Source organism: Salmo trutta, chromosome 38, assembly GCF_901001165.1.
Source record: "Salmo trutta chromosome 38, fSalTru1.1, whole genome shotgun sequence".
Taxonomy (NCBI): domain Eukaryota; kingdom Metazoa; phylum Chordata; class Actinopteri; order Salmoniformes; family Salmonidae; genus Salmo; species Salmo trutta.
Window position 1 is genome coordinate 31,495,470 of NC_042994.1, and position 13,937 is coordinate 31,509,406.

General features: G+C 45.9%; 1 protein-coding gene across 2 annotated transcripts in view; it reads left to right on the plus strand.

The window, feature by feature from the left end:
* LOC115177679 (zinc finger protein 239) overlaps nucleotides 1-12,939 on the plus strand; it is a 104,457-nt gene extending 91,518 nt beyond the window's left edge. The window contains exons 1-3 of one of the 2 annotated variants that reach the window (XM_029738627.1): nucleotides 6,593-6,627; nucleotides 6,763-6,940; nucleotides 11,200-12,939. In XM_029738627.1, the coding sequence (XP_029594487.1) occupies nucleotides 6,625-6,627; nucleotides 6,763-6,940; nucleotides 11,200-12,047 (1,029 nt within the window). In that variant the 5' untranslated portion in view covers nucleotides 6,593-6,624 and the 3' untranslated portion in view covers nucleotides 12,048-12,939. Of the gene's footprint in view, nucleotides 1-6,592; nucleotides 6,628-6,762; nucleotides 6,941-11,199 lie in introns of those variants that run through there. The other variant, XM_029738628.1, reaches the window with a different exon arrangement.
* The last annotated feature ends 998 nt before the right edge of the window (nucleotides 12,940-13,937 follow it).

The following is a 13,937-nucleotide window of genomic DNA, read 5'->3' on the forward strand; positions in this document are numbered from 1 at the left end:
TGTCCTAGCTCCAGGGGGAAGATGGACAGGGACTCTGCTGTCCTAGCTCCAGAGGGAAGATGGACAGGGACTCTGCTATCCTAGCTCCAAAGGGAAGATGGGCAGGGACTCTGCTATCTTAGCTCCAGAGGGAAGATGGACAGGGACTCTGTTATCTTAGTTCCAGGGGGAAGATGGGCAGGGACTCTGTTATCTTAGCTCCAGAGGGAAGATGGACAGGGACTCTGCTGTCCTAGCTCCAGAGGGAAGATGGACAGGGACTCTGTTATCTTAGTTCCAGGGGGAAGATGGGCAGGGACTCTGTTATCTTAAATCCAGAGGGAAGATGGACAGGGACTCTGCTGTCCTAGCTCCAGGGGGAAGATGGACAGGGACTCTGCTGTCCTAGCTCCAGAGGGAAGATGGACAGGGACTCTGCTGTCCTAGCTCCAGAGGGAAGATGGGCAGGGACTCTGCTGTCCTAGCTCCAGAGGGAAGATGGACAGGGACTCTGTTATCTTAGCTCCAAAGGGAAGATGGACAGGGACTCTGTTATCTTAGCTCCAGGGGAAAGATGGCAGGGACTCTGTTATCTTAGCTCCAAAGGGAAGATGGACAGGGACTCTGTTATCTTAGCTCCAGGGGGAAGATGGACAGGGACTCTGCTGTCCTAGCTCCAGAGGGAAGATGGACAGGGACTCTGCTATCCTAGCTCCAGGGGGAAGATGGACAGGGACTCTGCTATCCTAGCTCCAGGGGGAAGATGGACAGGGACTCTGCTATCCTAGCGCCAGGGGGAAGATGGGCAGGGACTCTGTTATCTTAGCTCCAGGGGGAAGATGGACAGTGACTCTGCTGTCCTAGCTCCAGGGGGAAGATTTGCAGGGACTCTGTTATCTTAGCTCCAGGGGGAAGATGGACAGGGACTGTGCTGTCCTAGCTCCAGGGGGAAGATGGACAGGGACTCTGCTGTCCTAGCTCCAGGGGGAAGATGGGCAGGGACTCTGTTATCTTAGCTCCAGGGGGAAGATGGACAGGGACTCTGCTGTCCTAGCTCCAGAGGGAAGATGGACAGGGACTCTGCTGTCCTAGCTCCAGGGGGAAGATGGACAGGGACTCTGCTGTCCTAGCTCCAAAGGGAAGATGGACAGGGACTCTGCTGTCCTAGCTCCAGAGGGAAGATGGGCAGGGACTCTGTTATCTTAGCTCCAAAGGGAAGATGGGCAGGGACTCTGTTATCTTAGCTCCAAAGGGAAGATAGACAGGGACTCTGTTATCTTAGCTCCAGGGGGAAGATGGACAGGGACTCTGCTGTCCTAGCTCCAGAGGGAAGATGGACAGGGACTCTGCTATCCTAGCTCCAGGGGGAAGATGGACAGGGACTCTGTTATCTTAGCTCCAGGGGGAAGATGGACAGGGACTCTGCTGTCCTAGCTCCAGGGGGAAGATGGACAGGGACTCTGCTGTCCTAGCTCCAGGGGGAAGATGGGCAGGGACTCTGTTATCTTAGCTCCAGGGGGAAGATGGACAGGGACTCTGCTGTCCTAGCTCCAGGGGGAAGATGGACAGGGACTCTGCTATCCTAGCTCCAGGGGAAGATGGGCAGGGACTCTGTTATCTTAGCTCCAAAGGGAAGATGGACAGGGACTCTGTTATCTTAGCTCCAGGGGGAAGATGGACAGGGACTCTGCTGTCCTAGCTCCAGGGGGAAGATGGGCAGGGACTCTGTTATCTTAGCTCCAGGGGGAAGATGGACAGGGACTCTGTTATCTTAGTTCCAGGGGGAAGATGGGCAGGGACTCTGTTATCTTAGCTCCAGAGGGAAGATGGACAGGGACTCTGTTATCTTAGTTCCAGGGGGAAGATGGGCAGGGACTCTGTTATCTTAAATCCAGAGGGAAGATGGACAGGGACTCTGCTGTCCTAGCTCCAGGGGGAAGATGGACAGGGACTCTGCTGTCCTAGCTCCAGAGGGAAGATGGACAGGGACTCTGCTGTCCTAGCTCCAGAGGGAAGATGGGCAGGGACTCTGCTGTCCTAGCTCCAGAGGGAAGATGGACAGGGACTCTGTTATCTTAGCTCCAAAGGGAAGATGGACAGGGACTCTGTTATCTTAGCTCCAGGGGAAAGATGGCAGGGACTCTGTTATCTTAGCTCCAAAGGGAAGATGGACAGGGACTCTGCTATCCTAGCGCCAGGGGGAAGATGGGCAGGGACTCTGTTATCTTAGCTCCAGGGGGAAGATGGACAGTGACTCTGCTGTCCTAGCTCCAGGGGGAAGATTTGCAGGGACTCTGTTATCTTAGCTCCAGGGGGAAGATGGACAGGGACTGTGCTGTCCTAGCTCCAGGGGGAAGATGGACAGGGACTCTGCTGTCCTAGCTCCAGGGGGAAGATGGACAGGGACTCTGTTATCTTAGCTCCAGGGGGAAGATGGACAGGGACTCTGCTGTCCTAGCTCCAGGGGGAAGATGGACAGGGAGTCTGCTATCCTAGCTCCAGGGGGAAGATGGGCAGGGACTCTGTTATCTTAGCTCCAAAGGGAAGACGGACAGGGACTCTGTTATCTTAGCTCCAGGGGGAAGATGGACAGGGACTCTGCTGTCCTAGCTCCAGGGGGAAGATGGGCAGGGACTCTGTTATCTTAGCTCCAGGGGGAAGATGGACAGGGACTCTGCTGTCCTAGCTCCAGGGGGAAGATGGACAGGGACTCTGCTATCCTAGCTCCAGGGGGAAGATGGACAGGGACTCTGCTGTCCTAGCTCCAGGGGGAAGATGGACAGGGACTCTGCTATCCTAGCTCCAGGGGGAAGATGGACAGGGACTCTGCTATCCTAGGTCCAGAGGGAAGATGGGCAGGGACTCTGCTGTCCTAGCTCCAAAGGGAAGATGGGCAGGGACTCTGCTATCCTAGCTCCAGAGGGAAGATGGACAGGGACTCTGCTATCCTAGCTCCAGAGGGAAGATGGACAGGGACTCTGCTATCCTAGCTCCAGAGGGAAGATGGGCAGGGACTCTGTTATCTTAGTTCCAGGGGAAGATGGACAGGGACTCTGTTATCTTAGCTCCAGGGGGAAGATGGACAGGGACTCTGCTATCCTAGCTCCAGAGGGAAGATGGACAGGGACTCTGCTATCCTAGCTCCAGAGGGAAAATTGGCAGGGACTCTGCTATCCTAGCTCCAGAGGGAAGATTAGCAGGAACTGCTATCCTAGCTCCAGAGGGAAGATTAGCAGGAACTGCTATCCTAGTTCCAGAGGGAAGATTAACAGGAACTGCTATTGACTGGGCTCAGTGGGAGCTGCCCTCCCATAAGGGTGGGCTGGCCAAGAGACCAGAGGTGGAAAAACTGAATACTCGGGTTGGGGTGTGCTCAAAAAAAAAAGGGCATCCTCTAACAACAACAAAAATAAAAATGAAAAAGCAACACAATCTGATGACAATATATTTTGAACTGGAATAAATGCTGCACTTAGTAACAATGACCAACACAATTGCAGCCAAAATAGAAGATTGTCTGCATCCTACCATGACTATATCCAACCCAACTCCTTGTGTTGCCACTATCATGTATCCTACCATGACTATATCCAACCCAACTCCATGTGTTGCCACTATCATGTATCCTACCATGACTATATCAAACCCAACTCCATGTGTTTCCACTATCATGGATCCTACTTGGCTGAAGTTTTGATCCAGTGGAAGTTTAGCCATAGTCAAGAAACTCCGAAGTGATTCCATACGATGAAACTAGTCCAGCGGTGCATGTACACTAGATAGCGGTAAATTGCCTCATGTCGTTTAGGCCGCCAATTGTGACTCGCTTGTGGATGTATTTCAAGGCCTACCTTCAAACTCAGTGCCTCTTTGCTTGACATCATAGGAAAATCAAAAGAAATCAGCCAAGACCTTTGAAAAAAAATGGTAGACCTCCACAAGTCTGGTGCATCCTTGGGAGCAATTTCCAAACGCCTGAAGGTAGCACGTTCGTCTGTACAAACAATAGTATGCAAGTATAAACACCACGGGACCATGCAGCCGTCATACCACTCAGGAAGGAGACGCGTTCTGTCTCCTAGAGATGAACGTACTTTGGTGCGAAAAGTGCAAATCAATCCCAGAACAACAGAAAAGGACCTTGTGAGTATGCTGGAGGAAACTTTGATTTGTATCTTATAGAGCGTGGCTTTAAGGGAATAGTATGGTCACATCTAGATAAAAACGACTGTGAAAAATTTACAAAATTAACAGAGAAAATGTGTATTAACACACTACCTAATCATTTAAGTATTTATTCATCATCTACATATTCATATTAAGCTTGTACGTCTGTGTACAGGAAAATATTAAATCAAATCAAATTGTAACTTTATTTGTCACATGTGCCCGAATACAACAAGTGTAGACCTTACCGTGAAATGCTTACTTACAAGCTCCCAACCAACAGTGCAGGTCAAGAAGAGTTAAGAAAACAAATCTACCAAACAGACTAAAGCAAAAAATAATAAATAGAAATAACACAATAAGAATAACAATAACGAGGTTATATACAGGTGGTACCGGTACCGAGTCAGTGTGCGGGGGTACAGGTTAGTTGAGGTAATTTGTACATGTAGGTGGGGGTGAAGGGATTACGCATAGATAATAAACATTGAGTAGCAGCAGTGTACAAAAGTAAATGTAAATAGTCCGGTGGCGATTGTATTAAATGTTCAGCAGTATTATGACTTGGGGGTAGAAGCTGTTGAGGAACCTTTTTGTCCTAGACTTGGCGCTCCGGTACCGCTTGCCGTGTGGTAGCAGAGAAGACTGTCTATATCTTGGGTGACTGGAGTCTCTGACAATTTTATGGGCTTTCCTCTGACACCTGGATGGCAGGAAGCTTGGCCCCAGTGATGTACTGGGCTGTTTGCACTACCCTCTGTAGCGCCTTACGGTCAGATGCCACGCTGTTGCCATACCAGGCGGTGATGCAACCGGTCAGGATGCTCTTGATGGTGCAGCTGTAGAACCTTTTGAGGATCTGGGGACCCATGCCAAATCTTTTCAGTCTCCTGAGTGGGAAAAGGTTTTGTTGTGCCCTTTTCAAGACTGTCTTGGTGTGTTTGGACCATGATAGTTCGTTGGTGACGTGGACACCAAGGAACTTGAAACTCTCGACCCGCTCCACTACAGCCCCGTCGATGTTAATGGGGGCCTATTCGGACCCGCCTTTTCCTGTAGTCCACGATCAGCTCCTTTGTCTTGCTCACATTGAGGGAGAGGTTGTTGTCCTGGCACCACACTGCCAGTTCTCTGACCTCCTCCCTGTAGGCCATCTCATTGTTGTCGGTGATCAGGCCTACCACTGTTGTGTCGTCAGCAAACTTATTATTTGTAAGACGAAAGAGAAAATATATTAACTAATTGTTAAATTATTATGACGTTCTTTCCAATACTAAAAGTGTAGTAACTATTGTTTCCAAACTGCGTTACTCACACCAGTCAGCAGATGGCGATGTGCTTCTTTCATGTGTTGCTTCTTGCGTGACGTATAATTTACTGGACGGACGCTTCTTCAGGAACAACAACACGGCTACACTTTCAACCACCTCGGTAGCTTGCTAGCCAACATAAAACTGAAAGATTGAGGTTTTAGACTATGTTAATTATCTGATCTCAGTGTTTAAAACGCATTTCTGTTGACGTATCAACTGGTTAACTTGAACCTAATTTGCTTGTTCAATTTGCAAACTTGTTAAAGATTGATACTGAGCATAGTACTAGGTTAGTCGCTAATGCTGACTAGCTAGCTAACATCACTGACCATGAGTTCACTGACCATGAGTTCACTAAACTTCTCCTCCCCTGCTAAAGAAGATGAGGTTTGCTGTTTGGAGAAAGAAGCTCTGGCGCTGAACATTGTCGTGAAAGACGAAGAGGAGGATATTACAGTGAAAGAAGAGGAGGATATTACAGTGACAGAAGAGGAAGAACCTTTCAGAATGAAAAAGGAGGAAGAGGAGGTTGTTATAGGGAAAGAAGAGAAAGAACCTTTTAAAGAGGAAGAAGACGCTATCTCAGTAAAGGTGAAGAAGGAAGACGTTTTGGGAGTGAAAGAGGAGACAGATGATCCGATTACCACCAGTGAGTACTGTCTTAAACAGGGGCACAAACTATGCAGTTGTTGAACTAATGTGGAGTTTTAAAGGGGCATTCTACTGGAGTTCTACACTTGAATATGTTGTTCAGTACTGTAGGAATTGTTAAAGGGTCAATCTGTCATTGGTACATATATTTTGGGGACTTTTAAATTAGATTTATTGAATTCTCCATGTGGTCTACGTTAAAGTGCACCTCATCTAATACAACAGGCTTTTAAAATTGACTATTGGAGCATAATTTATACTTATATCAAAGGGATGCAAAATGCACCCATTTCATCGAACAACCCTTTAACATTTGCATTTTAGGCCCTGTTTAGAGATATTAATGCCTCATGTAAGACCCTATGATTTTAATAGACGGTCATAAGTTTACCATCTGTTTGATGTTCTCATTCACACAGGAGAGAGACATGACTATTGTGGATCCTCTGGGGAGCATCAACAACATCCTGATGCTGACGAGGCAGAGAAGAGTCTCTCCAGATCAGAACACCAGATGGTACAGCTTGGTTTGGTCTAGCATACAGCTTGCTCTATCTGGGTCTGGGCTGGGTTTCTGTAAAGCACTTTATGACAACAGTGACATCAGCATCCATAATGATATGTGTCTGTGTCCCCTCTTTATGGTTACCAGGACAACGTTAGCCCTTCCTCCCTCCCGGAGTCCCCGTGTCGTGCCTCTCCCGGTAGCGCCTTACTGCTGGGTATGAAGAGGTTGTCTGTGCTGCTGGTGGACTGCAGGAAAACAACGGGGCTGAGTGGAACTGTGAGAGGAGGAGAAGAGAAGAAAGGATCAGATTTGACACATCAAAGTAAGTGCTGTAGTTTAGTTTGAACAAATAAAATAGATCTGCCCACTGGTATCTGTTACCAGTAGGGCTGTCCCCGACTAATACAAATACAGCTTTGCACACTCTTGGCATTCTCTCAACCAGCTTCACCTGGAATGCTTTTCCAACAGTCTTGAAGGAGGTCTCACATATGCTGATAACTTGTTGGCTGCTTTTCCTTCACTCTGCGGTCCAACTCATCCCAAACCATCTCAATTGGGTTGAGGGTTGGGTGATTATGGAGGCCAGGTCATATGATGCAGCACTCCATAACTCTCCTTCTTGGTCAAATAGCCCTTACACAGCCTGGAGGTGTGTATCGCTGCAGAATGCTGTGGTAGCCATGCTGGTTAAGTGTGCCTTGAATTCTAAATAAATCACAGACATTGTCACCAGCAAATCACCCGCACACCATCACATCTCCTCCTCCATGGTTAACGGTGGGAACCACTCTACTCTGCGTCTCACAAAGACACGACGGTTGGAACCAAACATGTCAAATTTAGACTCATCAGACTAAAGGACAAATGTCCGCCGGTCTAATGTCCATTGCTCGTGTTTCTTGCCCCAATCAAGTCTCTTATTCTTAGTAGTGTTTTTTTTTGCAGCACCATGAAGGCCTGATTCACGATGTCTCCTCTGAACAGTTGATGTTGAGATCTGTCTGTTACTTGAACTCTGAAGAATTTATTTGGGCTGCAATCTGAAGTGCAATTAACTCTTATGAATTTATCCTCTGCAGCAGAGGTAACTCTGGGTCTTCCTTTCCTGTGGCCTTCCTCATGAGAGCCAGTTTCATCATAGCGCTTGAAGTTTTGTGTGACTGCACTTGAAGAAACTTTGAAAGTTCTTGAAAGTTTCAGTATTGACTGATCTTCATATCTTAAAGTAATGATGGACTGTTTTTTCTCTTTGCTTATTTTAGCTGTTCTTGCCATAATATGGGCTTGGTCTTTTACCAAATAGGGCTATCTTCACCCCTACCTTGTCACATCACAACTTATTGACTTAAACGCATAAAGAAGATAAGAAATTCCACAAATTAACTTTTTTAACAAGGCTGTTACGGACATATTCAATCTCTCCCTATCCCAGTCTGCTGTCCCCACATGCTTCAAGATGTCCACCATTGTTCCCATACCCAAGAAAGCAAAGGTAATTGAACTAAATGACTATCGTCCTGTAGCACTCACTTCTGTCATCATGAAGTGCTTTGAGAGACTAGTCAAGGATCGTATCACCTCTTCCTGACACCCTAGACCCACTTCAATTTGCTTACCATCCCAATAGATCCACAGATGATGCCATCTCACTGCACACTGCCCTATCCCATCTGGATAAGAGGAATACCTATGTAAGAATGCTGTTCATTGACTATAGCTCAGCATTCACCACCATAGTACCCTCAACTCATCATTAAGCTCAAGGCCCTGGGTCTGAACCCCGCGCTGTGCAGCTGGGTCCTGAACTCCTGACAGGCTGCCCCCAGGTGGTGAAGGTAGGAAACTACACCACTTCGCTGATCCTCAACATGAGGTCCCCTCAGGGGTGCGTACTCAGTCTCCTCCTGTACTCCCTGTTCACCCACGACTGCATGGCCAGGCATGACTTCAACACCATCATTAAGTTTGCCGATGACACAACAGTGGTAAGCTTGATCACCGACAACGACGAGACAGCCTATAGGGAGGAGGTCAGAGACCTGGCTGTGTGGTGCCAGGATAACAACCTCTCCCTCAACGTGATCAAAACAAAGGAGATGATTGTGGACTACAGGAAAAGGATGACCGAGCACGCCCCCATTCTCATTGACGGGGCTGTAGTGGAGCAGGTTGAGAGCTTCAAGTTCCTTGGTGTCCACATCACCAACAAACTAACATGGTCCAAGCACACAAGACAGTTGTGAAGAGGGCACAACAAAACCTATTCCCCCTCAGGAGACTGAAAAGATTTGGCATGGGTCCCCAGATCATCAAAGAGCACCATCGAGAGCATCCTGCAACAATTTCAATTAACTGATTTACAGTTCATATTAGGAAATCAGTCAATGTAAATAAATTCATTAGGCCCTAATCTATGGACTTCACATTACTGGGCAGGGGCGCAGCCATCTACCTGCTGGGGAGCTAGTCCCACCCACTGGGGAGCCAGGCCCAGCCAATGAAGCTGTCCGGGTGGCTGGTCTAAGACAATGTGGAGGTCCTGGTTGGCATGGTTATATGTAGTCTGCGGTTGTGAGGCCGGTTGGATATACTGCCAAATTCTCTAAAACAACGTTTGAGGTGGCTTATGGTAGAGAAATTAAGATTCAATTCTCTGGTAACAGCTCCAGTGGATATTCCTGCATGCCAATTGCACATCTGTGGCATTGTGTTGTATGACAAAACTGCACATTTTAGAGTGGCCGTTTATTGTCCCCAGCACAAGGTGGACCTGTGTAATGATCATGCTGTTTAATTAACTTCATGATATGCCACACCTGTCAGGTGGATGGATTATCTTGGCAAAAGGATGTTAACAAATTTGTGCACAAAATTTGAGAGAAATAAGTGTTTGTGCATATGGAAAAAGTCAAATTATGTATCTTACAACTATGAAGGTTATACACTGCTCAAAAAAATAAAGGGAACACTTAAACAACACAATGTAACTCCAAGTCAATCACACTTCTGTGAAATCAAACTGTCCACTTAGGAAGCAACACTGATTGACAATAAATGTCACATGCTGTTGTGCAAATGGAATAGACAACAGGTGGAAATTATAGGCAATTAGCAAGACACCCCCAATAAAGGAGTGGTTCTGCAGGTGGTGACAACAGACCACTTCTCAGTTCCTATGCTTCCTGGCTGATGTTTTGGTCACTTTTGAATGCTGGCGGTGCTTTCACTCTAGTGGTAGCATGAGACGGAGTCTACAACCCACACAAGTGGCTCAGGTAGTGCAGCTCATCCAGGGTGGCACATCAATGCGAGCTGTGGCAAGAAGGTTTGCTGTGTCTGTCAGCGTAGTGTCCAGAGCATGGAGGCGCTACCAGGAGACAGGCCAGTACATCAGGAGACGTGGAGGAGGCCGTAGGAGGGCAACAACCCAGCAGCAGGACCGCTACCTCTGTCTTTGTGCAAGGAGGAGCAGGAGGAGCACTGCCAGAGCCCTGCAAAATGACCTCCAGCAGGCCACAAATGTGCATGTGTCTGCTCAAACAGTCAGAAACAGACTCCATGAGGGTGGTATGAGGGCCCGACGTCCACAGGTGGGGGTTGTGCTTACAGCCCAACACCGTGCAGGACCTTTGGCATTTGCCAGAGAACACCAAGATTGGCAAATTCGCCACTGGCGCCCTGTGCTCTTCACAGATGAAAGCAGGTTCACACTGAGCACGTGACAGACGTGACAGAGTCTGGAGACGCCGTGGAGAACGTTCTGCTGCCTGCAACATTCTCCAGCATGACCGGTTTGGCGATGGGCCAGTCATGGTGTGGGGTGGCATTTCTTTGGGGGGCCGCACAGCCCTCCATGTGCTCGCCAGAGGTAGCCTGACTGCTGCACCACAGACTGTCCAGGAGTTGGCGGATGCTTTAGTCCAGGTCTGGGAGGAGATCCCTCAGGAGACCATCTGCCACCTCATCAGGAGCATGTCCAGGCGTTGTAGAGAGGTCATACAGGCACGTGGAGGCCACACACACTACTGAGCCTCATTTTGACTTGTTTTAAGGACATTACATCAAAGTTGGATCAGCCTGTAGTGTGTTTTTCCACTTTAATATTGAGTGTGACTCCAAATCCAGACCTCCATGGGTTGATAAATTGGATTTTCATTGATTATTTTTGTGTGATTTTGTTGTCAGCACATTCAACTATGTAAAGAAAAAGTATTTAATAATATTATTTCATTCATTCAGATCTAGGATGTGTTGTTTAAGTGTTCCCTTTATTTTTTTGAGCAGTATATATTTAGAACCACCTGCTCGATAGGAATTCATCGATGTCTGTGTTTTGAGGGTCCTAGAACGGTCTAGTTGTTTGTGTTCTGACTTCTAAAACATAATTAATAAGTAAGTAAGTAAACATATCAGTAATTACCAGGAAGCTCTACAACCTAATTTGTTTTAAATTATTAAATGTTTGAAAACTGGCCTCAGGTTGAGGGCTCTGATTTGGATTAAACCTCATAGCATGGCAGTTTTATCATGGGGAGATTTCATTCTGGTCTCTCTTTAAATAAACACTGTCTTTGGCAGGAGAAAAACCTAATTCGGTGGAACCAGAGACATCCAAACCAGCAAGACGGCACCTCTGCTCCCAGATTGGAAAGCGTTTTACCAAGTTAGGAAGCCTGAAAAGACATGGGAGGACGCACACTGGAGAGAAGCCACACCATTGCGCACAGTGTGGACATAGTTTTAACCAGTTAAGGAGCCTGAAAGCTCATGAGCGAATACACACAGGGGAGAAGCCTTACAAATGCTCAGACTGTGGAAAGACATATTACTCATCATGGTCACTTAAAGTTCATGTGAGAACCCACACAGGGGAGAAGCCTTACCACTGCTCCCAGTGTGCAAAGAGTTTTAGCCAGTTAGGATACCTGAAAGCCCATGAGCGAATACACACAGGGGAGAGGCCTTACCACTGTTCCCAATGTGGAAGTAGTTTTAGCCAGTTAGGAAACCTGAAAGTTCATGAGCGAATACACACAGGGGAGAAGTTTTACCACTGCTCCCAATGTGGAAAGAGTTTTAGCCAGTCAGGAAGCCTGAAAATTCATCAGCGAATACACACAGGGGAGAAACCTTACCACTGCTCCCACTGTGCAAAGAGTTTTATCCATTTAGGACATCTGAAAGAACACATGAGACTGCACACAGGGGTGAAGCCTTACCAATGCTCAGACTGTGGGAAGACCTATTACTCATCACAGTCACTTAAAGTTCATGCGAGAACCCACACAGGGGAGAAGCCTTACCACTGCTCCCAGTGTGCAAAGAGTTTTAGCCAATTAGGACACCTGAAAGCCCATGAGCGAATACACACAGGGGAGAAGTCTGCTCCCACTGTGCAAAGAATTTTACCAAATTATGAAGCCTGAAAAAACACATGAGACTGCACACAGGGGAGAAGTCTTACAAATGGTCAGACTGTGGGAAGACATATTACTCATCACAGTCACTTAATCATCATGTGAGAATCCACACAGCAGACAATAATTACTTCTAGTGTGAATTTATATTTCACATCACATTGACTTAATTACTTCTAGTGTGTAAATGTATATTTTACATCAAATTGACTTTGACAAAAGAACAGTGTGCGGTTTCCTTTTTTTCCTACATCAAATTGACTTAAAATTCATCAGAGAACATACACAGTGCTCCCATTGTCTTATATTGTTGACTGAGAATGTGTTTAGTTGTTTGTACCATGTGAAATTAAATGGTACAAAGTATGCTCAAACATATATTTGTATGTTTTTATTAGAAAACATTAATTGAATATGGAGTATGTCAGTTTGAATATAGAGTAGATCAAATTCCATGTGTTTAAATGGTCCTTTTTTGAACTCTGTGTGTGTTTATCTGGGTGTGTCATTCCTCGAGCACTACAGATAATACAGTGATATTTGGATGTGATGCATTTGCTCCATTGTTTACATTTGCATTGTTGGCCCACTGATGATTTAATGAAATGAAAATATTCAGACTCTGTAATGGAAAATGTTAATTGTATGTGTGTCCACATAACTGAGTATGTGACTAACCTTGTGAAACTGTCCTATTATAATCTCCTGTTCTTGGGAATATCATCCTGTGTTGCAAGCCAATTTGCACCTGCGTCCTTGAATTAATAAAGTCCCTCCCAGGAACAGGAAACTATAAAGATATGTGCTCATCACCCAATGCTTCAGGAATTCAGACTGTCTACACTGCACTGTGTAACTCTGTTATTCTCTCTGAGCTCAGAAATAAAGAATCTTGGTTTGACTTGGACTCCAGCAGATCCTTATTTTATAATATCCACCACAACTCTCCCACGGATTGCTGTTTCATTGTTCGACTTCCTGAGACATTTACAAGCTTCCCACTGATGAATAAACATTGTTTCCACGTCATTTCAACAAAACAAATCCATATGATGATGATAGATCAATGTTGAAAACTGACTGGATTTGTAAAAAGCCATCAACATCAGGAATCTTTGTTTATTTTTCTCCAAACTGGCAACCTAAATCCAATGACAGGTGACATTTTGTGTTGATTTCATGTTGAATTCACTTTAGTTGAGGACTCAAAGAAATGTAAATAGAAACTAGATGTTGAACTGATGTCTGTGCCCAGTGGGCTGGTTTGAATAAGCAGCAGGTGTTGGATCAATATCCACCTTAGTAGTTAAGTTTCCATGCAATTTGCCACAGATTTTCATGTGAATATTCTCAAATCTGCATTAAACAATATATGCATTTTCCCACCAGAAATGTTTCCATCAAACAGACTTATTGTGGATAAAATGCTTTGCATGATCATGCACAAAAAAAATACTTTTATTGTTAAATTCCCATGAACTGAATGAAAAATACAAGTTAAATGGGTTTCCATCACATTTTCAACTCTACTGATGGTTTTAAAAACTGTAGAGTTTTATAGACAATGTGAACAGGGCACGTAGCCAGCAGCTCACAGACACAGTGCTGGTAGTCTACCTACATGATGAGATTATTATGGATAAGAGAGATATTATTTTATTTGTCAAATGGCAACCAAGCATCAGTCATCATGTCACCAGAATAAGACCCTCACAATGTATTGGAAAGGAGCATCAATCTCATCACCTCCACTTTCACCCCCCTGTGAAGTTCATAACTTATTTCATCTGTAGCCTAATAAACTACATGGTTTCCCAAGTCGTAGTGGGAGGACCACACAACATGTCGCGTGACTCCAAGTTAACTAAGATGTGATGGTTATTATATAAATATTTGCTC